We start from the raw sequence: 25,167 nt of genomic DNA, 5'->3' as shown, positions 1-25,167 counted from the left end.
TACGACCGTTAAAAATGTACATGTTTTCCCCCAGATTGATGTAGTATTCCAATTTAACGACCTTGTGTATTCACAATGATCTGAAACTCGAACTACCGGTAGTTGAATGTATTGTCCCACAAAAAAACAACATTTTGTATCTTGTTCAATCTATGTTATCAAACCACATCTAGCGTTGAAATTTTGGCTATTTCTTTAAGGAACGTTGATTTGTTATGTGTTAACGTTATTTTTTCGAAATATTGTACAAAATAGTCATTGACTTTGAGTGTGTATGGGCTTTTAAACCTTGAATAACAAACTAGAGAAAAAGCATCCAGAAGAAATTGTACCATAACATCGACGAAATGTTTGTTTATGCAATTGCATACTGTTTATACGGTCAAAAAGTAATAAAACGAGAGTATAGCTTTAACTGCATACTTTTGTTTAAAGTGTTCGATGTTAGAGTTTAATAACATTTAATTATTGTATTAATTGATTACCGGTAATTTACCATTCCAATTAATCAATGTATCAATTGTATGTAACAATTGTTTATCCCAATGCCAACTAGCTTTAGGAAAATAACACGTTCATGTTGTTTTATTTTGTTTTCTATTCAATGTATTGTTTTGGAGTTATATTTAAATTAGAAACTCTTGATATACGCTACGTTTCACTAACGTTTAAAACCAAAGAATTCTTCTTTATGTACTTTTATTTATCTTTACATTTTGGAACAGGTTGTGATTAAAGAGCGGTTCAAACAAGTTTTTACCGGTAGGTGTTAAAAAACGAGTGGGATCCGTTTAAAGATCATGGTTCACTTGAGTTTGTCAAAAACGCTGCCCTCACTTGATGTGAAATATATTAAGTGTAACATTTCTCCTAGACGTAATCCATGAACGGTGCGATTGTTACATGTATTTATTATTTATTCACTGGTTTACTCACTATAATCGGCAATCACACTTCGGAGTTCGTAATTTTAAATGTTAATCCATTTATGCCTAGCGTCTAGAAAAAAGGCCTTGGTAAACAGCGTAGACCCAAATGAGACGCCGCATAATGCGGCGTCTCATCAGGGTCTGCCCCGTTTGCTTAAAGGAATTTCTGTAAGAAATATTATAAATATAGAAATAAGTATACTAGACATCCCTAATTTTGGAAATAAAGTGATCCAATTTAGAAGGATGGGAGAGTCCACTAGGCTTAAATGGTTTAACTGCTTTGGAGATTCAGCAGATGACTTGAGGAAACCATATCTGTCCAGTACGGTGACCATCAAACAAACTCAATGTATGCTTACTGAAACGGGGATAGAACCCGGTTCGCGCCTGTACCGGTAGAAGATAAGCGCCTGTACCAACCACTTTTCTTACCGTACAGCAATCTAGCTGTTCGGTTTGAGTGAGTTTGCCGCAGCACTCCTTGCTAATTAACTTTCATAGACTCACGAAAGATAAATCACATTTTGATTTATAGCTTTATTTTCCAGCTTTTTTGTTAAACTGAAATATATTCAATTTTCGTGTGGTTTTGTTCTGTGGGTGGAAACCGGTCTACACAGCGGAAACCCCAGCAGTCCGGTATGAGCCCAGATTGAACCCGGCTCGCCGTATTGAGATGCACAATATTAATTATTGATAGCAGTAATAACCGAAAGTTACAAGGATGCTGGGATAGAGGGGTATGTGGTCAAGGTCGACATGATTGGACCGGGCGGCGACACTGGGCTGCAGGAACTAGCAGGCGCTGTATTGAAACACAGACAGATGTGACAGATGTGACAATCGACACAGACGGACGTTTTTATGTTAGAAGCTGTGTCCGTTGCAAATATAAAGAAATGGGACTGAAATACACAAGCAAACGACAAGGTTACGACTTGTTTGAACTCTGTTTATTAAGTATAAGCAAAAATAAGCGGAAAGCAATAAGCAATAAGCAATGAAATCTAAATAACACAGCAATGATAAAACTTTTCAAATTCATTAAATTGACTTGTCCACGATTGGAAACAAAATAAACATAATTTTAACAAAGAATGTATTCATTATATTCAAACAGGCTAACAAAAATAATTTTAATGGTTGTATCATTATTAATGATAATCGCCTCAATCATATAAATATGTTAAATTCTAAATAATATTATTTTGTTAGAATATTTATTTAACTTTTTTTTAAATATCTGATCTAGTCATTTTAGACTTAGTCAATGGGTAAATGCAAAGCAGGTTAAGACAATTGAAACTTTCATCAATGGAATGAAACAAAAACAAACATCAACTACGTCTCGTCAAAGCAACATATACCGGTATGTTCACTGTCCAATCGGTTACGAGAATGCTTATATGGGGTAAACTGGCGACTAATTTTGGCCTGGGGCTTCTGACTTGGCTGGCTGCCAAAACCAAATTTGTATAACTCCGATTTACAACTTATAATTAGTGCGTGCGCAATAAAATTAGTTCTTTGCAGATCTCAATAACCCGGCTTGTAAATACAGAACATCACTATATAACATGACAGTGTCATACAAAGTGTAAAAAAATATTATTGAATCAAAATTGTTAAGCATTGGCTACGACATAGTTTTTATTGTTTACATATTCATGCGAGAATAAGTTCCTCACTGTACGGTCTCTAACTACCGTTTCGCGGAGTTTGTCAAAACAAAAGCAACTTGTTTGCCATTAATAATAGTTTTACTTTGAACTGTAATACATGTAAAAAAAATATTATTGAATCAAAATTGTTAAGAATTGGCTACGGCATAGTTTTTATTGTTTACATATTCATGCGAGAATAAGTTGCTCACTTGACGGTCTCTAACTACCGTTTCGCGGACTTTGTCAAAACAATAACAACTTGTTTGCCATTAACTTTGAACTATAATCTAAACCAATAAAAATAAGTCAGTGGAACTTTTATTTTCCGTATTTTCTCTTGATTTTTACATGGTTTAAATTAACCTCAGCTTAAATAACAATGAATACAGTAGGGCACAGTCGACACTGACAATTTTCGGATAAACTTCCTTGTTTTTGTCAAAGGTAAATTAAAATAAGTTTTTCATTTGTTTTTTCTCATTAAAAAAAATCAAAGTTGGTCTTAAAAGATGGAATTTCATGTTTAATGAATCTATAATATTACACCAATCATGATGTTTGTATGAGCCGTTTTGGCGGTCATAACGACGATTTTAGACGCTGTTTATGTGTTTGTTTGCCTAGGTAGTTGCACAGGTACTTGAAAAAAAAATTTGGTCCTTATATATATAATAAGAGTAAAGGTAAAGGAATTATTAGATATGTGTTCAATTATTCTTGGTCCAAATTTCAACACAAGCCGTGCAAAATAAAGGAGCTATGTTGATGTGATTAAGTGATGCGTTAGAAAAGTCTCCAAGTGTACATTTTTGTTCCATGTCAAAGTAAAAATATGCATCAAAAAGTGTGGTAAAAAAATCTGACATAATACAATTAGACAAAAATCATAGCTACCGCTAGGCTCGTGACAAAATTTATTGTGGCAGCGGTGGGATCTTTGATTTCTACATAGATTCAGTGATTAAATCCAGACTTTGAAAGCAAACTGTCAGGCTCCGAATCAGAACAAGAGTATGAAGTATTATTCAGAACCGCAGCTTACCAACATTTGTATCAAGAAAATAAAACAGCACCAACATTATCTAAGTCCAGTACCCCTAGATTAAATAAAAATGTTTCCAACATAGCAATACCAAAATGGCAATACAACCGACTGGATGAAAGATGCAGTCAGCAATATGGTGTAAATGCAAAATGAGGTCTTTTGACAGGCAAACAATTACTGTGAACTCGCATAAATGCAGTTCGAGCATTAAAAGTTCTCCTTTTACTGGCAAAGATGAGTGGAAAGTATGGATTAACAGGTTTGAAATTATTGCTGAAAGACTCACTTGGAATGAAGAAGAAAAACTTGACAATTTATTACCAAAATTGCAAGGCAGTGCTGGTGAATTTGTGTTATAATATAACTATATAGAGAATACATGGTTGGTGTCGAGATTGAGACAGTTTATCCGGTGAGGCTTTGAAAAAGAAAATAGGACGAGCATAAGCGAGTCTTTAACACATTTTATCAAAGACAAACGATTTGTGACATAACAAAAGTATTATTCAAGTCGGTCCTTCAATATGTACACAACATTCCTGACGACCGAAAAACTACCGATTGTGTCACGTAAAAAATAGTTTAAAATTAAACTGTTCCTTTTAATACTTTCCTATTGCAAATATAAGAAGAATTATAAAAAATGAATCGAGAATATGATAGACCTATGCTTATTGTTAGAAATGGAACAAAATGCAACATCAAAATAAAAAGTAAAAGTGGCTGAGGCTGGTCCGTCTATTCGTTATTATAAAAGTTGTTGATAAGAATGAGATTTAAGTTGCTGTTGGTCAGTACGCATGGAAGCCTGGTAGCCTGCTGACGTGATATGTTTAAACACTCTAACCATGAAACAAAAGCAGAATTTGAAAATACAACGAGTAATACATTAATTATGCTGAATATATTTACTCTGTTTATATAAAATATGTATAAAATATGTTTATGTCGCATATAAATCTGGTCAAACACGAAGAAACTCAAACATAGTATTTCAATATTAGAAAACAGAAACGGTGTATTATACAAGTACAAGTGATTTTATAAGCACACTAACATAACAACGTTATATTGTCGGTATGATTATTATTGTTGACATAATATCTGAGACGCTACTGCAAATCTCTGACCTATCTACATGTAGTTTTAGATGATGTAATGATTTACCATGCAAAACAGGTCGTCGATTCCTGCACGAACGGTCGTTTATGAAATAAAACTATACATTACAGAATTAAATGTTGTTTTGTACTGTTACTGTAGAGAATAACAAGAGATGTGTTTGTCAGAAACACAATTCCTCCTACTGCGCCGCTTTGATGCCATATATTTGACCTTTGACCTTTAAGGATGACCTTGACCTTGATCCTTTACCACTCGAAATGTGCAGCTCCATGAGATACACATGCATGCCAAATATCAAGTTGCTATCTTCAATATTGCAAAAGTTATAGGCAATGTTAAAGTTTTCGGACGGACGGACGACCGGACGGACTGACTGACAGATGGACTGACGGACAGTTCAATTGCTATATGCCACCCTACCGGGAGCATAAAAATACAATTAAAATCATTCAAACAATACACATGCTAAGTACAGTAATTGATGATAAAATATTTAAATTTAAACAACTGCTATATTAATATACTTCATATCTATGATGATAACAATAAAAAGGTTATAATACGTTGCCCGTTGCGAGGGCTGTTTAAAACATTAATTGTCATATTTTACAATATAACATCAACCAGAACAGGAATAGAAGTGTAAAGCGATCACTATTTTATCACAGTTTGCAATTTATTGTCCTCCTAGCCCACAATTATAAAAAACGAAATGAAAACGTTCACTAAATGTAACTGTTTTTAAAATTTCAAAATGTAAAACTGAAAGAAACAGAACCGTTCAATTTCTAGGATTCATGAAAACCCGGTATTTTTCAATGATTTTTTTAAACGCAAATGGGCAATTGAAGACTCGGTCTTAAATGCCGGTATCAGTTTTTTGCCTATATTAAGGATCCTATTAATGATGCGAATTGTGACGCTGCTCGCGAATGAGCCACGCCCAGGAAAATAAGGTTTAATGTTTTTGCGTAAAGGGTCGTCCTAGATAAGCCTGTAAAATTCGCAGAGGCGTATCAGTGAGGACGATTTCGAGCTAAATTTGATTTTCGCCAAGACTATACTTTCGCCAAACTAAAAATGTCATAAATGTGGAAAGTGTCGTCCCTGATTTACATGTGCGGACTGCACATGCTAATTTGGGAAATACTTTACGCACATGAATTAAACATTTTTTTTCCCAGATCGGAGCTCTAAAGGAGGGAGTTGTCGTTGGAGTCCTTCTCGAAGTACATGAAATCCTACAATACAAAGTACAAGAAAGAAAAATGAAAGCAGCGAAGCTGATAATAAATGATCATTGAATTACAGATTTGTATTTTTTTACAAATCAATCACGCGTTTAACTCGAGCTGACGATACACGCATATTAATTATTTGATTTATAATTAAATAAAATATAAAAGTTAACTTCCGTAATATGACCTGAGTGACAAAATAATCAATATCATGTAATGTGCGAGTCATTTAGATTAGCATATTCACCGACACATCGTTATTGTTTCATTAAATTGTGTGTCCATAGTACAGATTTTTTTTGTATTTGAGCAACGCTCTTTGGTAAGCCGGACTTCAAGAATGTGTATAAAGTACCGTCCCAGATTAGACTATGCGGTTCCCACAGGCTAATAGGGGACAACACTTTGAGCTTCAGGTGGACAGTATTGTCAAATATTAGCCTGTGTGGACTTCACAGGCTAATCTGGGACGAAACTTTATGCATTTCGGAAGATCTGGTTTACACAGAGCGTGGTTCATTTCTACTTACAATCAGGAAACACGCCCCAAGCATAGTTGCCTTCATTTTGACGTCCAAATCCATGGGAACTGTAATAGAAAATTAACTTATTAAAAAGAGATTTACATAATAAATTTCAATAATGAAATATATATCGTAGTGAGTTAGATTTATCAAATACAATTCCGTCTAAAATCGGATTTTGCTAAGAAAAGGCCTGATTAAAACGAAAACCGACTAAAAGCGGAAAGTTTCGTCCCTGATTCGCCCGTACCGACTGCACAGGCAAACCTTGGACGACTCTTTGCACAAATGCATTAAGTCCCGTTTATTCCATATTAAGGCTTTATAAGGACACGTAGTGAATAGTTACATGAGATGCCGAAGTTGTCCGCATTAGTAAATAATTCCTTGGCCATTCCGGACCACTGCTTCGTGACCTTTCCGACCTCGGCGCCAGTCTTGGGCGAGATCACCTGCAATGGTCATAATGAATGTCTGAGACCGAATCAGACGAATGCCAAACACTAGCACAGGTTTTAGGCTGTTATGCATGTTAATAATAAACACAAATAAAACACGTTTTTATTACCAATGGTAAAACTGCTTCATGCATTTAATCATAATAAATTACAAAAGGCTTGCCACAATCAAATAAACTTGAACAAGTTTATGTAAAAAAAATGTTCATGAGAAATTAAGTTTCGTGATTTTTGTAAGTTGGCCAATTTACGAATTTACTACAAACACATCGTGAAATGACCGGCGCAAATTCCTGTTGTTGTTTGCAAAAAAAAAACAACAAAGAACAAATTAGCAATCCGCAAATTTACTTGTCCATGAAAGTCATTTTAATAACACGACGTTCCATGTCGACGATTATTAATGGTTTAACAGTATTTCGTTTTAAAGGAAATAAAGTGTGCTCAAATGTTTTTATCTTATAACGCATGTATACATGCTTATCCTGGTACGTATATGGAAATATTTATTCATATATTTATTTAAAATGTATTACACTGGAGTGAAGAATAAACAATAATCTTGTTGTAAAGATTATTGTTGTACTCAGATTTTCAAAAAACGCAAAGGAAGAGTTGATAGACGAAAGGTTGATACAAAAAGGAGCATACATTCACAAGGTCGAAAAACAAATGACCTTGAATTCACAAGGTCGATACAAAAAAAGCTACATGCATTTCATAAGATCGATATAAAAATGACATTAAATTTACAAGGCAGATAGAAAAATGACTCTGAATTAACAATTCCATAGAAAATTCACAAGGTTTTTAGAAAATTACATTGAATTCACATGGTCGACAGAAAAATGAAATTAAATTCACAAGGCCGATAGAAAGAAGCCTTGAAAACGCAACGCGATATAGAAGTGACCTTGAAGGTTGATATGTTGATATGGCAATCAGAAGATCGTTAGATAAATGACTTTGACCTTGATTTACAAAATCGATTGAACAATGACCTTGAACTCCACGTTGGCACACGGAATGATGCAGCAAGGCCCTTCAATGGAGAGAACCTCGTCTTTGTCATCGTCCAGTAGGGAGAATCTTGGAGGACACGGACTGCACCTGTGCGGAAAAATTGGAAACGAGTTTTCATTGAGTTACGACATGCCACAAATCGTTCTTACATTACACGAAACGTAACAAACGATCCTCGTTCTGGGAAAGCTGGGCTATATGCATCTAACAAGCCATATGGGGCACATGAGGGCAACATATGAGTCGCGTTCTGATTAAACTGGGCATAATGCATGTGCGTAAAGTGTCGTCCCAGATTAGCCTGTGCAGTCCGCTTAAATTGGTCTTTTGCTAAGAAGAGACTTCATTTAAACCAAAAATATCATAAAAGCGGAAAGTGTCGTCTCTGATTAGCCTGTGCGACCTACACATGCTAATCTGGGACGACACTTTACGCACATGCATTATGCCCAGTTTTCTCAAAAAACGACTTATATTTTCACAAGAAATAAACAAAAAGAAACAAGAGCAAAATGCAAAACAAAACACACACAATACAAAAGAATAAACACGCACACACAAACACGTATAAGATTATCAACATAGCTATTAACCCTTTACCACATAGAAAACTATGTTGACGTATTTGTAGTCATTAGAAAGATGAATTTATTAAAAAACCTTTCTTCTAGATTAAAGTGTTAAAGGCTTCATTTCCAACCCTTAGATACTGATGAGCAGCAAACAGCATAAAGCCTGAACAAACTGCGAGTAATCACAATCTATTCTGGTTTTATTATGTTTGCACATAACCATTTTTACTTTGCTTCTGATGGGGAAATTGCTAAAAGAGAGATCGTCATAATACCTCCTCGCCTGGGCACCATTGCGTTTCGTCTTCATGAATTGAAAAGACTGATCTGCCATGTTTCCAAAATGTATAACAAAACGTGTGTTATGGCTAGCAAACAATTGTCAAAATTTCATTCACTTATCCGTATGGCTTAATCCGTTATGACTCATCTCAAACATACATTTTTAATAATATTTATATTATATTTTATATATTATATTATTTTATGAATGTCATTGTCAATTGCATATATTTCACATATGAATCATAACAAACATAATTATGCTCCCATGACAATCTGATGCTCACTTTTGTTGCACATATCCCACTGTCGTTCCCACGGGCGCCTCTACTTTGATCAGATGGGCGCAGCATTCACAGCATGCGCACCAGCAAGAGTTCTTCCAGCAACGGAACTTCCGCTCTAACTTGATCACTTCCTGCAAAATAGGAAAACTGGACTTAATGCATGTGCTTTAAGTGTTATCCCAGATTAGCACGTGGAGTCCGCAGAGGATAATCAGGGATGACACATTCCGCCTTAAGTGCTTTTTCATCTTAATGAGACTTCTGTTCAACGAAAATTTCAATAAAAGCGGAAGGTGCCGTCCCTGATTAGCCTATGCGGACTGCACCGGCTAAAATGAGATGACACTTTACGCATATGTATTATGCCTCGTGTCCCGGAAAGATGCTTAACTCATAATTATGAAGAATAGCAATAATCAAAAGCTATAGACATGATAATGTTTTAGAATGTGCAGTGTTCTATGGGTTTGGTGCAGGTTTGGAACTGAGAATATCAGTCATACAATTTAACATATTAGGTAAACTGTTTGCAACACGAACTTCTTAATGTAGAAATGTACACAGTAAAAAATATATGAACAAAAAATGGAACAACGAAAACTATACTCAAAATTATAATCATCAATATACGCACCGATAAATTGTTTGGCGATTCTTATCCTTTGGCATATGTAATATTGTACTTGAGTTAAACTGCTGGACGATTAAATGCTCTCTACAAATATAACCTAAAACTAAAAAATTAAAAGAGCTTTAGGGTAAATTTTCTTAACACATGTATGCCTAGTGGACTCTCCCATCCTTCTTAATTGGATCAATTTATTTCCAAAATTAGGGATGCCTAGTATATTTATTTCTATATTTAGAATATTTCTTACAGAATTTCCTTTAAGCAAACAGCGCAGACCCTGATGAGACGCCACATCATGCTGTTTGCCAAGGACTTTTTTCTAGCCGCTAGGCATAAATGGGTTAACCATATTGCATTCTTTGCTCTTTTCTCCTGGTATCGAGGTAACAAATTCAGTTTGCGAAAAACAAATCGGTTCTGGGGACCGTTTCAATAAACATCGTAGTACAGATTAACGATACGATACATTTTTCGAAGATGCATAATTGCCAAAGTCCATATCATATGTTAATACATTTTCAGTACTTAATTAATTGCATTGGCATCTCAAGCGCCGTATATATTTGATGAGCTTGGAGAACTAGTTCCTGTACTTATAAAGATTACAAATTTCTCTCGTAAGTTAAAATTGTCGTACGATCGTTTATGAAACGGCTCCTTCGTGTTTATACCTGTTTATATATTTTATAATAACATTCGCTCATAATGTCGTGTTAACTGTCATTTTCTTAATGCTTTAAGAAACGGTTTTCGGCAATTATATGAGCCCCGTCCTGGGAAAACGGGATTTAATGCATGTGCGGTAAGTGTCGTCTAAGATTAGCCTGTGTAGTCCGCAGGGACGGAAACTTCCGCTTTAATGGTATTTTTCGTTTCCTGAATGTCTTTTCTAAACGAAAATAGTAAGAGCGGACCGTATTTTCCCCATATAAGTCTTTGTGGACCTCACAGGCTATTCTGAGACGACACTTGACGCACATGCATTATGGTCAGATTTCAACAACACTGCCCAAATATGAAGTTTGTTGTGTGTCTTACTACATCTGCATTGTCTGTGATGTGCATAGTAAAACCCCTGTTGGATTGGCAACACTGCCTTTCACAGACGCCGGACTCTGAAACATGTATATACAAAATTATTAAAAAAAACAATGACCACGATGTTTCTTTTATAAATTCGCTATTGTTATCGGAGACTGTAAGATAGACATTTAAACAAACAAGATAAATATGACTATTCAAATAAAAATGACCATTGAAAGCTCACCCGATAAAATGTTGCTCAGATGTACAAATCTCGTGACCCCTGGTTATGGTTAGGGACCGCTTTTGACAACAGTGAATACATTGCACAAGCTCAGTAGACGATTAATATACGATGTTATCGACCAATATTTACCCATCAAAGCCTTGTCATTTTATTGACTTTTGTTTTTTTATTTTGTTATAAATGTCTATATGATCCCTATGGATTGAGATTTACTCAAATTTTGTAGAAAAACACACCCTATAGATTATGCAAAATACTAAATATGGAAGAACTGGGCTTAAATACATTAAGGTTTTTAAAGATTTTCCCTATTGGCGCCAAAGTTACATTGGCGATCAACACGTGAATGCTCACTGTTTAGTCCAGAGGCATACTTTAAAAAGCACTGGGATTTAAAAAAAAAAAGATTTTTCAAGTTATTCGCTATGTAAGCCTATTTAAGATATATATGTTAAAACGTGTGACCCACGGGTTGAGGCCACTTTGTAACAATCTTCGCACATAACCTTTAGATGATACATTATCCAAATATGACAGACATGTGCTTCGGGGTTTCAAACAAGAATGTTTGCAAAGGTTGTCCGAATATCAATTTAGTTAACATGTGACCCCCGGGATGGGGACCTGTGTAGATCCTAAGAGCATACTTTGTAGATGTACTCTAGATGATGTATCATACCAAACATTAATGTCACGGGCTTTGTGGTTTCCGACAAGAAGAGTTGTCTTTTAAGTTTTCCTATACAGGTCTATGTAAAACTTGATACGCCCTTTCTAAGAATAGTTTTGATCCCAGTGGAATTATTTTAACAGACATTGTAAAGACTACAATGCAATTGCAACTACAAAATATAAAACATCTGTGCCTAATGCCAAGCGGCGAATGAGGAAAAATCTTTTTATATCGGATTGACAGACGGACGACGGACATCATGGTATCTCAATAGCTCATGATGAGCGTGTTATGCTCAGGTGAGCTAAAATCTTCGTTCACTATTATAGAAATGCGATCATAATTAAACAGATAAATATATGCCGCATTTATGGTAGCAACATTTGCTTCGAAAACGAGGAAACACATATTATGAAAGATGTGTTATATGAACGACTATATCAAGATAGTAAAAACTGACCTTCTTTCGCAGAGTATACTTGCTGCCCAACGCTGTTCAACAGCTTGTACTTGTTCTCCTGTTCCCATCCAACAACCACTGAAAATAATAGAACAAAAACACGTTACCGTAAAATCAATTTTATTGGCACATTAATGTTTTCGTTGTTTTGTTGGTTTAAAGATCCGCGAATGTATCACAAACACATCGAAAAATTACCAACGCAAATTTATCTTCTTGCTCAATATCAGAAGTCCATTACTCTACGTGCCCACGATTAGGTCATTTTTAAAAATCTACGAAATTTCATGCACACGAATATACCGGTAAATGATATGACAGTACCTTTCTCAAGTCTTTGGTCGCTATTAAATGCCAATAAAACGTACGACTTTATGGATGTTGAAGTGTAAACAATAGGGCTACGATAATTCTATAAGGATTATGTTAATCTGGGCTCTGTCTTGCTTTGATACCCGGGCTGGGGGAGTGGACAGTTGCCATATGCGCGTTCATAAATTAAGTTGTGATATTTTCACACAATTATGAATTGTCATAAGAGTTTTGTTGAGTATCTTGATGAATATTTCGACCATTCCCTCACACAATCATGCCAAATAGTTCAAAAAACGCCACGAAAAGGCATGAAAGACGTTGTTGTATTGCATGTTACGTGTTTTAGTTGTGATAGGATCATTTTGCTCCATGTAACAAAAAAGGTGAAAGTTCGATATTTGTTAAAAGGCATTAATTGTTCAATAAATAAATAAACGGAATCCATTTAAATTTTAAATTTTAATCGAGTTAACCTGGAAATTAAAACTAAATATCCTGATATATAATTTTATTCATTTATGCTATGCTCCAATCTGCACAATGCTTATCCGCCGCACTCTTCGACAACCGGAATCAGTATATGTTCGCCCTAGTGTCGTCTTCGATCCGGACTCAGTATATGTTCGCCCTAGTGTCGTCTTCAATCCGGACTCAGTATATGTTCGCCCTAGTGTCGTCTTCGATCCGGACTCAGTATATGTTCGCCCTAGTGTCGTCTTCGATCAGGACTCAATATATGTTCGCCCTAGTGTCGTCTTCGATCCGGACTCAGTATATGTTCGCCCTAGTGTCGTCTTCGATCCGGACTCAGTATATGTTCGCCCTAGTGTCGTCTTCGATCAGCCTATAGAGTCAGCACAAGGACGAAAATTGCCGACAAGGCAAGATTTCCGGTTAGCATATACTTGCTTTAAATAATAAAGTTCATAAAATCGTAAAATGTCGTCCCTGGTTAGCCTGTGGGGACTGCAAAGGTTTTTCTGGGACGATACCTTACGAACATTCATTAAGCACGATTTTCCCTGAGCGAGGGTACTATTTGTTTAGTGATTCACAGCCAAATCAGTTCTATGATGGAGGGACTTACTCTCAAACAGGTCGACCTTTTGCTTCACGAGTATCTGGTCAATCTGAGTGAGGTACTCGAGGCCCTGGGGGCATCCTGGGATCTTTGCTGGCTTGGGCATCCACGCAACTGGCGCGGGCTGGCCCATTGGCATACCTAAAATAGACATATGTGCCGCGCTCTTTGATAACTGGGCTTAATACATGTGCGTAAAGTGTTGTCCCAGATTAGCCTGTGCAATCCCAGAACGAGACTCATTGATATAAACATGCATATCTTTTTTAGAATAAAACATCGTACATAATAATATTCGTTGAGTGTTTTTCTACCATCTCTATAATTAAAGAAGCATATCAGCGCCAACTCTTTCTCTAAATACTAAGATCAGTTCTCACCATGTACGCCGGGTTGACCAATGATGACCTGTTGTCCGGTGGGTGTCTGACCAACTGAAAACAACAAAAGGTGCATTATACAAATCAAACGCATAATAGGTGGATGTAAATTAAAAAAGGTCATATACATTCTTCATTCGACATTTACATTTACTTTGTATTGCTCTTAATGTATTGAATGCATAATTATTGATTTTACTATTGTATTTCGATAGCGAACATGCGGGGGAAACGGAAATATTTGCGACGAAGCAGAACAGTACACAGCACTTTGTCGTCCCTGATTATCCCGTGCGGACTGGACGTGCTAATCTGGGACGACACTTTATGCACATGCATTAAGCCGCATTTTTTTTTCAGAGCGCGGCCCATAACTGCTTTACGGGCTGTTTAAATGTACCAAAATAACTTGACTTTTCTGTTTTCCATGTAATAAAAATCGATAACTTAACTTTTAGGGGGTTAAAGTCCAGACTGTTTGCAAAGATCGATTGAAAAAATATCAAACTATTTAAACATTGCATTTAAATTATGTATTCAAACATGTCGAGACAAATTTCCACATCGTTAAACACTAAAACTCTCTTACATATTGTGACACAATTGCATGAAACATAATATGAACATACTAGATCATTTTATTGAAATTAATAATGGAATTTGTGATCTTCTCTTCAGGCAACTATTGTAAAAAGACAATGAAAACCTACACCCACCAATGCTTCTAGTGTCATTAATCATTCCAGTCTTTTTTTAGAAAAAGTAGACCAAACAAAATCGCAAACTAAAACCATGAAATTTATCGAAAGTAAGACAACTTACTATGATTACAGAAAGTAGAGTTGTATTACAATTGAAATTTAATTTCTGTAAAATTCATAAATCGTATCCCATAAAGTGAATGAAACACTAAACGCAAGTACAAACAATAATTGTGCATAACGCAAACACAAAAAGATTTCTTCCTTTGCATAACATATCCATTTTCGCGAACTTTAAATATGAGCAATTTTCAGTTGGGACTTTATCCAAACATTAATGTTAATATTTGAGCTTCGCTCCAAGTTTAATGCATGTACGTAAAGTGTCATCCCATGTTAGCATGTGCAGTCCGCACAGGCTAATCAGAGACGACATTGTCCGCATAGATTGGATTTTCGTTAAGAATAGACTTCCTTTACACGACACTTTACGCAAATGTATTAAGCTCAGTTTTCCCAAAACGAGGCTCATTTATGACTCTCCCATCCTTCAAAATTGGATCAATTTATTTCCAAAATGAAGGATGTCTAGTATTTTTATTTCTATATTTATAATATTTCTTACAGAAAGTCCTTTAAGCAAACAGCGCAGACCCTGATGAGACGCCGCATCATGCGGCATCTCATCTGGGTCTACGTTGTTTGCCAAGGACTTTTTTCTAGACGCTGTGCATAAATGGGTTAAACAGCAATGTATATCACCAATAGTAGTTAAAGATACTTCAAAATGCAGCTTTAATATTTTTACAAAATAATTCCGTACTCAATTAACTTGTAGTAACCTTATTTATATGGCCGTTATGTTACATTTGAAGACTTCAACATTTGGGAAAAAAACCCACTGGTACTCGTATAGACTGTTATTATTGTATTAAAACATTGTCAGAGCAAATGCGTTTACTCGCCGAGCTTTACTGTGAATAAATTTAATTGCAAAATATCATCACATGTTTGCTCTTGTGCGACAAGAACATAAGCGATTACGTCCCTTTAATTGATACATTATAAAAATATGAGTCGCGCTCTGGAAAAACGGGGCTTAATGCATGTGAAAAAAGTAGTCCGTAAAGGCTAATCACGGGCGATAATTTCCGCATTAATGTACGAAAACTTAAGATGAACATGTCACACAACAACAATGCTATATTTTGAAGGGTTAGCATCGAAGATGCTATATCGTTAAATACAAATATATGTTAATCACTTTCAAGCTCATGTAATCAATCAGTTATGCCTATTGATAAAAATTGCTGCAATTATAATGTCCACATCTTTTCGCTTTAAACAGATCAATATGATCGATATCTTTACCGTTAGCATTTTCATTTTGTTAATCACGAACGTCAAAATTCTGCAAAAATATTTGCCGATTCTTATGCACAAACTTTCGTTGAATTCTCAGTTTGCCCTTGACACTTCATGTTTTCTATGAAAGGATACATTTAAAAAATCAATACAATAATAAAACCCTAACAAACGACATACCTTTCGACATAGCTGTATTCAGTGGGTGTCTTCAGTACGCACGTATCAAGCAAAATCGATTGATCAATGGGCCTGTAAAAGATAAACAAACTGAGATAAACAAACCCGTAACTATGGTCCCATTTACGTGTGCGAGGTTAATTTTTCCTTATTGCGTGTATGTATTTGACGATGAGCTGTATAAGCTTTATCATCATCATCATCATCATCATCATCATCATCATCATCATCATCATCATCATCATCATCATCATCATCATCATCATCATCATCATCATCATCATCATCATCATCATCATCATCATCATCATCATCATCATCATCATCATCATCGTCGTCATCGTCGTCGTCATCGTCATCGTCATCGTCGTCGTCGTCATCATCATCATCATCATCATCATCATCATCATCATCATCATCATCATCATCATCATCATCATCATCATCATTGTCACCACCACCAACATCATCATCATCATCAGCAGCAGCAGCAGCATCACTTTAATCATTGTCATTATCATTTTAACCACAAACACTGCCATTATTGTTTTCATCCACATTAAACCAGCACTACATCAACATCAATACCATTATTATCACCATAATCGTCATCATATGAACAAATAAACTAATGGTTTGTACTAAATGTACTCGTGTTCTGTTGATTTTTACGATAGTTTAATTAGTTATATAGAATCATATATAATGATATAACGCAAGCGTTGTTATAAAATAACATTTTATCAAATACATTAGGCAACACACTTATTTGTTTGCAAGTGCGAATAAATAGAGAATAATAGGTAAGTGTTGATTATAGATAAGGTTTATCATGCGAGGCTTAGAAAACAAAAAGCACGAGCCTTGGCGAGTGCTTTTTCGTTTTCGTGCCTCGCATGATAAACCTGATCTATAATCAACACTAACCTATTGTTCTATTTATCCCACTTTTTTAATCAGTAAACCTTTTTATTTAAACAAAATTAGTTTAACTGGATAATTTCGCGTTTTCATGAGTGCTTGTCGTACTTTGATAATGACTGTACATAGTGTAACCAAGGTCAGTGTTTTACTCCGCGTTCCAAAAATAACCGCTGATCAAATAATCATTTTTTAAATCAGAATATCGTTCTGTGAAAAGAGTCGTGCGTTATTAAGTTAAATTTTATTCATATTGAATTGCAAATCTAAAAGTTTTATAACATCAATATAACATTTAGTTGTTATATACAAGGAACTACATTTGTTTACAACGTAGCCTAGCAACGTAGCACGTGCCGTTCAGACATTTAATAAACGGGGCTTTAATCAACAACAACAACAACAACAACAACCTTTATTAGCATATAAGCATAACCCAATGCTTTTTTGCCACAAAACAGAAAGTTACGCAGTGTGTGTGTTAAAAATACATTAATTCAATATTCAATATGAGAAGTTTACAAAAAACAGTAGTACAGCAGTAATCAATATTAATCAACCGAATTCGCTGTAAAAGTGGGATAAATAAATATACCATTATAGCTCTTTCAACAATAATATCGTTTAAAGAGTAAAATGCATGCGTTTGGATATAGCGTATTTCACAATGTGAAACTAAAATCCAAGCATTCAATGTTGAGAAATGTTATTGCTTTTTGCCAGAAAAAAATGAATAATGAAATAAACGAACTATCTATTAATTGAAATAAATTCCCATTTTTTTTCAAATGACGTTGAAAAATAAACCTGAGATTAAGACTATCGTTTTACAAATAAAGACACCACACGTTGAACTTATTTTCTTCATAGCACAACTTAAAGATTGTGTTAATGACATTATAAAAAATGAGTATTAATGCGCGGTCGTTTTGTTATTATTGTGTACAGTTTATATGAGTGCGTTATGATAGTGAGGAATATATGTCATTAGAAGGTGGTGTTCAGGTGAATTGCATCGCACTTGTGTTTTATCGATGGTCTCCATTTAAAATACCGAACTAACAAAAACACAACTTTCCAGGAGGGCTATGTTTTCATTTTCATAACTATATGCAAAATACCGAAGTTAAAAATTATTCGGCTTCGCATTTTACAATAATATTAAGCTTCGCATTTTTGAGTGTTCATCTTCGCATTTTTGCATTTTTTTTATTTCCACAATCACAGTTCGGCATTTTATCATATGGCCGGTTTGGTGTGTTCTGATTGGTTAGGCGGTTCGCCGTTTTCTGGGCATATGCGCACTGATGTTCTGCCCTACACAGTGCAAAAAGCACGAAATGTAAAAAAATGTAGGTTCGGCATTTTGAATGGAGACCATCGTTATGTGAAAATGTATTCCACGATAAACATGTTTAATGAAACTCATCGCTCATGTTAAATTCTATTTAATTATCATATAGGCATATTTAATAAAATATTAAATTCTAATCACATAAACACAATATTAATTCACTGATTAAGATATAATAGTATAAAAATAAATAAAATCTAAAACACCTACCTGATATCTAATATTCAAAGCAAATGGCTAAACCCCAACGTAAATGGCCGAATGTTCGTATAAAACTATTTCGAAATCGTCAAAACGTTCATATTTCAAAATATAACCACTTATTGAATATCAAACATTGATTCACCTATCGTATTTATTTTGAACCAGACGTCTAATATTAGCACATGAACTAATCGTTAATCAATACAAAACGCTTTCAATAATTTTATTGATTTTCTATCATGTTTCAGTATACAGTAGACTCTCTGTAAACCGGACGGTCTCGGGACCGGCCTGATCGTCCGGTTTTCAGAGAGTTCCGGTTTACCAAGAGTATGCATATTGCCGAAATATACATGGTATGCATTGTGTACAGAATCACATAAAAATAAAACAAACCATATACATTTACATGTACCATGTGATAACTGTACGCAGGTACTGATGATGTTAATTGCATTCTTAAAAAATGTGTTTTTAATCGATTAAAAGCACACAAAAAATCCATACCGAATTGTTTTGATTAATCCCAAAGTGAGCGTGGTGCTTTATACATGTACGTACGTGGTATTTGTCATATAGGCGAGTGACGACACAAATGAGATTGTTGTAGATACACGATTTATTATTCAATGCATACATGTACCACATTTCATAAAACATACACACAAGCAAAAAACAGCGTCATAATTATTTTTTAAGATATTCATAATCTCAAAACCTACTTATTCTTGAAGTTTACGATTTCACGAAAAAGTCCAAGATCACTCTCTGCTTGAAAGAAAAACAAACAACCATTTCAGCGTTAAAATCATGGCTATAAGATCTTTTAAAATACCCGAGAAGATCACAAGAAAGTTATCGTCGCAACGGCAGGCATTAATTTTATAATTAAATTGTTTATCATAAGCGATAATAAATAATTAATAAAACGATCGAGTCAATCCATTTTTGGTGTTACCGCACGTCTATTATAGACATTCACCGTTTGTTTTACATTACTTAATCGGACTCCCATAGAGCGTTAACGACTTGACACCTTTATGGTATGTTTAATCCGATTATCGATAATTGCGCGAGCAAAATGTGTGACACCGCACTCGCTGTGCTGACTAGGTATTGTTATTTTCACGCCAAGGGCATCTTGAGAATTGACACCGTCCGGTATACTCAATGTATTTTACGTTGAAAATGACCAAATTTACGGAGATACCCGTCCGGTTTCCGGTTTTCAGAGAGTTCGGTTTATTCAACATTTTTTAACAAAGAAATAGAAGGAGAAAATACGGGACTGGCCCGACCGTCCGGAATCGGGAGAGTTCCGGTATTCAGAGAGTCCGGTATTGGCAGAGTGTACTGTAATTGAATGTCTATCTCGAGTTAGGACGGATTGGTTTTAATTGACAAGACGCCTTATCTATGATCGCTCCGACCACTAGAATTGATCCACCAATCAGCGATCGATTAATCGGGCGCACTCGTTAGCAACGACCTGTCCGCCATTTTCTAGACAAGCTACATGTTTAGGTTCACTTTTATTCCAACGAGTTTCTTTTGTTTTCCTCTTTAAAAAAATAAATAAAAATGGTTAAACGGTGTCAATGGGGATTATGTAACTCGGACAATCGATATCCTGAAAGATTAGTTGGTGACATTTAATTTATATCGTTTCCAAAGCCGAAAAGAGATCCTGAGAAGTGTAAGAGATGTATAAATACATGCGGTCGTCACCACGAACAACTGAACGTCAACACTGTCAAAGAAAATTATAATATATTTTTATCGGATATACTAGCAGATTTAAATAGTTTATGTTATCGATCTGATTATCACATAATATTTCACTTTAAAAAAAATAGTTTTATCAGTTACTAGGTCAGAAGCGAGGTTCATCTGCATTACTTAAAGTGATATAAAACCCAGCATGAAGCCTAATTCATGCTGCGTTTTATTACTCTGATAGTAATGCACTTAATTGACATCATACATGTTATTTGAAGGTGACATGTGATATATTATCTTATTAACGGTATCTAGTATCTACACATTTGCACTCATGTGGTGTCACCAATAAAAGCTTTTAATCCACACTAGGAGCTCGAATGCCTATATCTCATTTTTAAACGAGTTTCGTTTATTTTGTTCGGATTAAAAAACGGCAATGAAATATGGCAAAAAACGGTGTAAAAAGAGTTAATGCAACTCTGACATTTGGTATCCAGAAAGATAAGTTAGATGAATTAAATTAAATTGTTACCGGATAAAATGTGTACGGCGATAACGTAAAATTACCCGTAAGTATTGTTTTCACTACGTAACTAATAACTAATATGACACCGGGGGGCAGTTCTCCGCCCCTACAGATTTGATGGGGGGGCAGATATCCGCCTACTAAATTCTGACAGGGGGCAGTTCTCCGCCCCTACCGATTTGCTGGGGGGGGGGCACCTCTCCGCCACCTTTAAAATAAGGGGGCAGTTCTCCGGGGGGCAGTTCTCCGGGGGGGCACTTCTCCGGATACCAATTTATACCATTTCCAATGCGGCAATGCGGTCTTGACAAGAGCGAGTGGAAGCTTCAAGAATCACCGAGATCCCCTTTATAGAACATTAATTTATTTCACAAACTTGAAACGTCATATAAGCAATCGATTAATGCTATTGTAAAAGAGTTATTATTACTGATATTAGTTAACCAATAAATGCGGTAACTTCGGGGAAGTCGGAACCTGCGCAAGCGTCTGATATTGGTAGCCTTATTAATTTATAATAGCCTGACCGTATTCCATTTCGTACAACGCTAATTTTATATCAGACAATGTCCAAACTTACTGTGTTGTTTTTGAGCTTTAAATTATAGTGATTTATAAATGTCCCATAAGCAATGTTTAATATGATTAAAATCACTTTTATACGCAATGACATGTGGGATTGAGGTACCCACCCGAAGTCAGAAAGCGCGTAAAACTTCACCGAATTCCCAGTTATAAAGCGCTATTTCGTGTCAAATACACGGGTAGGGGGGAATGTTTCAGAAATGATTTTGTTAATAACAGGGGTAAATACCGGTGAAGTGTTAATTTATTGCAAATACCACCATTACACGTAATAACGGGTTCGATTTCGGTAAGCGCGCAAGTGTTTGAGAGCGTGTTTAATGTACCGATTTACTAGTGTTTTTCCCAGGAGGGCAAAGGGGCATGGCGCATTACTTTCAAAAAGGGCATTTTAGCGCGCAGTTTAGGCAAAAAAGGGCAAAAACGTTCCCTGAATACCTGAATTACGGGGCAACATGTAATCGCATCTGAAGCAGTTGTGGAAAAAATAACATATAAACAAGCACATTAAATGGTAATTGATGTATTTAACTGACTATGATTTATATTAATATATTTACCTTGCAATGTACAGTTCCATGCTGTTTCAATAAACTGTACAGCACCACAAACATAATAAAGCAATATATGCATATGATTCTGATTATACACAGATCCACTAACATATAAATGAAACCATGTTTGTCTTATCCCATTTTCTAACAATAATCTTGCCAGATGTTTAAAATAACATTGCGAGTAAATTGATCGCTAACAATATGCAAACACTCGTTTCCCTGACATACATCCACCAAGTAGATTACAAATTAATACATAATGTTGTTGCTATCTAAAACATTTTTATGCATCGTTGATTATCACAGACATTTCATTAATTCCTTCTAAATGTATAATCTCCATCGTTAATTCGATCGTTTACGACGTTATTTGCCATTTTTGCCGAGTCGCAATTTAATTCTGTATAGTCCGCCATGTTGTTCAAATGTCAAATGATGTAAGCGACAGGTGCGCATGGCAATGTTAAATCGTATACGCGATTCACATTTTGTTAAATTAGTAAACGTCTCAGTAATTATTCAAATAATTAGATATAATTTTCTTGACGAAATCGATAAAGAATAAATTTGTTTGTGTTTTTAAATGTAATTAGGCGTAAAAATATGTTTTGATATAACTGAATAATGCATGCAATGCACAATTGCCACGAGCCTAACATCGAGTTTTTCATCAAAAGTCTCCATAGTAAGTGCGCTTGGTATAACATAGCCTCTGGCATTATCGATTAATACTGACACGGGGTTATTCACGCATGACTAATTCACAGCTTCTGAGCAGTCTTCCTATAAATCGAGCACTGTAATAGATTAAATCTGCTCAAATAATATAGTCGATTAGACGTTGACGTCTCTCGAATAAATCAAGCACAGTCGGAGTGTCACAGACAATCAAGGACGCTGATTTTGCGCACCATGTTAGATCGTAAGGCAATAAAGATGTTATCGATAAGGGCGCGTGGCAAAATATGCCTTTGAAAAGGGCAGCGTGGCGATCCGCGAGGGCGGCGTGGCTTTTCGCCACGCTAAAATGGCCTGGGAAAAACACTAGATTTACCCGTTATAAATAACTGATGTTCTCTTTAATCGTATATTTTTTGCATTTGCAGAATAACTAAATGGCATCAACCCCTTTACAAGTGTAATATGGTGTTAAACAAGTCCATAAAATAATCCGGAATATCGCGTAAATCTTTATGCAGTCTATAGGCAAAGAAGCCATTTTGGTGTTAGCTTGTCTAGGTTTTCTACCCGCTGAGCCACGTGATTAAGTGGGCGGAGCGATCACTGATAAGGCGTCATGTCAATTAACTCAATATTGCCTTATATAAGATACCTATTTCATCTAAAGATATACGGCCTTGATTGTGGTTGGTGTTGGTGAAAATTAAAAAGTTATATCAATGAGAGCAAAGGTGCGAATTCCTTTTTCTGCGCAGTTCTTAGCTTCGTCACACGCGGTGTTGCGCCAGATTTCTATTTTTAAGCGCGTTCGTCGAGCAGACCTGTTTTAGTAGTTTGTCGGACAATGTTATTTGAATCGATTATTAATAGTATCGTGAATCGTTTCGCTAATGCTTAATACATTGGTGAATACTGGTCTTGTACTTAATTGCGGCCACGTTTGGGGCTATTTTTGAAAAATCCTGTTCGTAGGGCAATTGTACCTAAAAAATCGGCCACTTTTTAATTTATTCTACAGGTATAATTACAAGCCAATATCTTGAGACAAATGTCCTCATTTTAAGAGTATCAATGAAGGTTTACACAAACAAAATATCTTCGTCTTGAAACTTAAAATATTTGCGGCATTATTATACCAGTCACTACCCCTTTCTTTTTTAATAAATATAAACAAGCACTGTCAATGGGGAACTGCAAATTCCTAAAAAATATATTTCTTTTTAATAGATTTTATCTTTTTTCTAACATAACTAAGTAAGTTAACACATTTTTTTTAAAGTTGACTTAAGTGTCAATTTTTAGTCAACGCTTATATTTTATTACAACATGTAACCTATTAATATTCTAATCAAGGGTGGTAGTTTATATATTAAAAGTTTATATTTAGGTCCTAATTTTTATGTTTTTAATATATGTTTTTATACAATTAAATGGAAAAATCTTAATTAAAGTTTATTAGATAAAAATAATAATAATTGTATCAAATATATTTGTTTCTTATATGAATATAATTTTCGCAACTTACGATGACGTCACTTTCCCCACGTGAGAAATATTATTCTAGTTTGTTACATTTTAATACAAAAGTTTACAGTGATATGCTACTTTAATTTGCAAAATATTGAGAGTAGGGTTGGTCTTCAAGTTGATTTTTCTAACAATAATCATAATATGTATGTTTAGGTCGTGAAAATGCTTTAAGACAGGTGGCCGATTTTTTACGTACAGGCCGGAATTACGTACACGGCGTGGAATGGTGGAATGGTGGAATAATTCTTATTAAATTAATCAAAACTAGTGCTTATCATTGAATTATTGAAAACACATACACAATATTATTGACATACCATAATAATATCGCCGAATATCTTCATTGAAATATTTATTGTCAAAGTTCAATTCAAGTATACCTGATTAACACGATAGCGATTCTTTTACTGACCGCAAACTGACCTTGGTACCTTGCTGGATGGAATGCAATGAATTAAATTGAGGTCATGTATCCACTGATGGAACGGCGGCTTTTTAAAAGCTTAATACTTTTACATATTGAACGGTCAATGTCGAAACTAATGTTAAATATTTAGGTCAAAACGAGCATTAGGACAGGGAACAGCAATACTTATATGGTACAAAATATACTAGTGCACAGAATGCAATATGACAGTAATTACTAAATATGGCAACGTAGCCTTAACGTACAGACGCTCATGAGCCAACAATCTTTTAAATATAAAGGGGCATACGCAACTTGTATTGATGTCGAGAGTTGAGTGTGAAACTGCTCTATCCCTCAAACCTTTACATTTAAAAATTGTTTGATGCTTAACACGGAGTTAACATCGTTGCAAAACGCACTGTATCCCTTGTCATAAACTTTACTTAATGAAAAAGTCAGTTCAATTACCTAT

The 25,167-nt window shown here is 35.2% G+C and overlaps 1 protein-coding gene across 1 annotated transcript; it reads right to left on the bottom strand.

Annotated features, from left to right (window-relative positions):
- Nucleotides 1–4,090: 4,090 nt before the first annotated feature.
- LOC127855448 (phospholipid scramblase 2-like) lies at nt 4,091–18,866 on the bottom strand. The gene is made up of 11 exons (XM_052391029.1): nt 18,692–18,866; nt 16,207–16,278; nt 13,961–14,014; nt 13,587–13,721; nt 12,185–12,262; nt 10,820–10,896; nt 9,151–9,281; nt 7,988–8,096; nt 6,878–6,980; nt 6,535–6,593; nt 4,091–6,007 (listed from the first exon to the last, which is right to left on the bottom strand). The coding sequence occupies exons 2-11, from the start codon at nt 16,214–16,216 to the stop codon at nt 5,960–5,962; spliced, it is 804 nt and encodes a 267-aa protein (XP_052246989.1). The 5' UTR covers nt 16,217–16,278; nt 18,692–18,866; the 3' UTR covers nt 4,091–5,959.
- Between the last annotated feature and the right edge of the window lie 6,301 nt (nt 18,867–25,167).

This window comes from Dreissena polymorpha, chromosome 13 (genome assembly GCF_020536995.1).
Source record: "Dreissena polymorpha isolate Duluth1 chromosome 13, UMN_Dpol_1.0, whole genome shotgun sequence".
NCBI lineage: Eukaryota > Metazoa > Mollusca > Bivalvia > Myida > Dreissenidae > Dreissena > Dreissena polymorpha.
Note: the sequence above shows the minus strand (reverse complement) of the source record. Positions and strands in the feature narration are given on the sequence as shown.

Excerpts from the sequence above, each read along its gene's own strand:
- LOC127855448 (XM_052391029.1), bottom strand. Across the intron at positions 13,722-13,960 it reads TGGTCAACCCGGCGTACATG|GTATGCCAATGGGCCAGCCC; the intron begins GTGAGAACTGAT and ends TGTCTATTTTAG. Across the intron at positions 9,282-10,819 it reads TCACAGACAATGCAGATGTA|GAAGTGATCAAGTTAGAGCG; the intron begins GTAAGACACACA and ends CCTATTTTGCAG.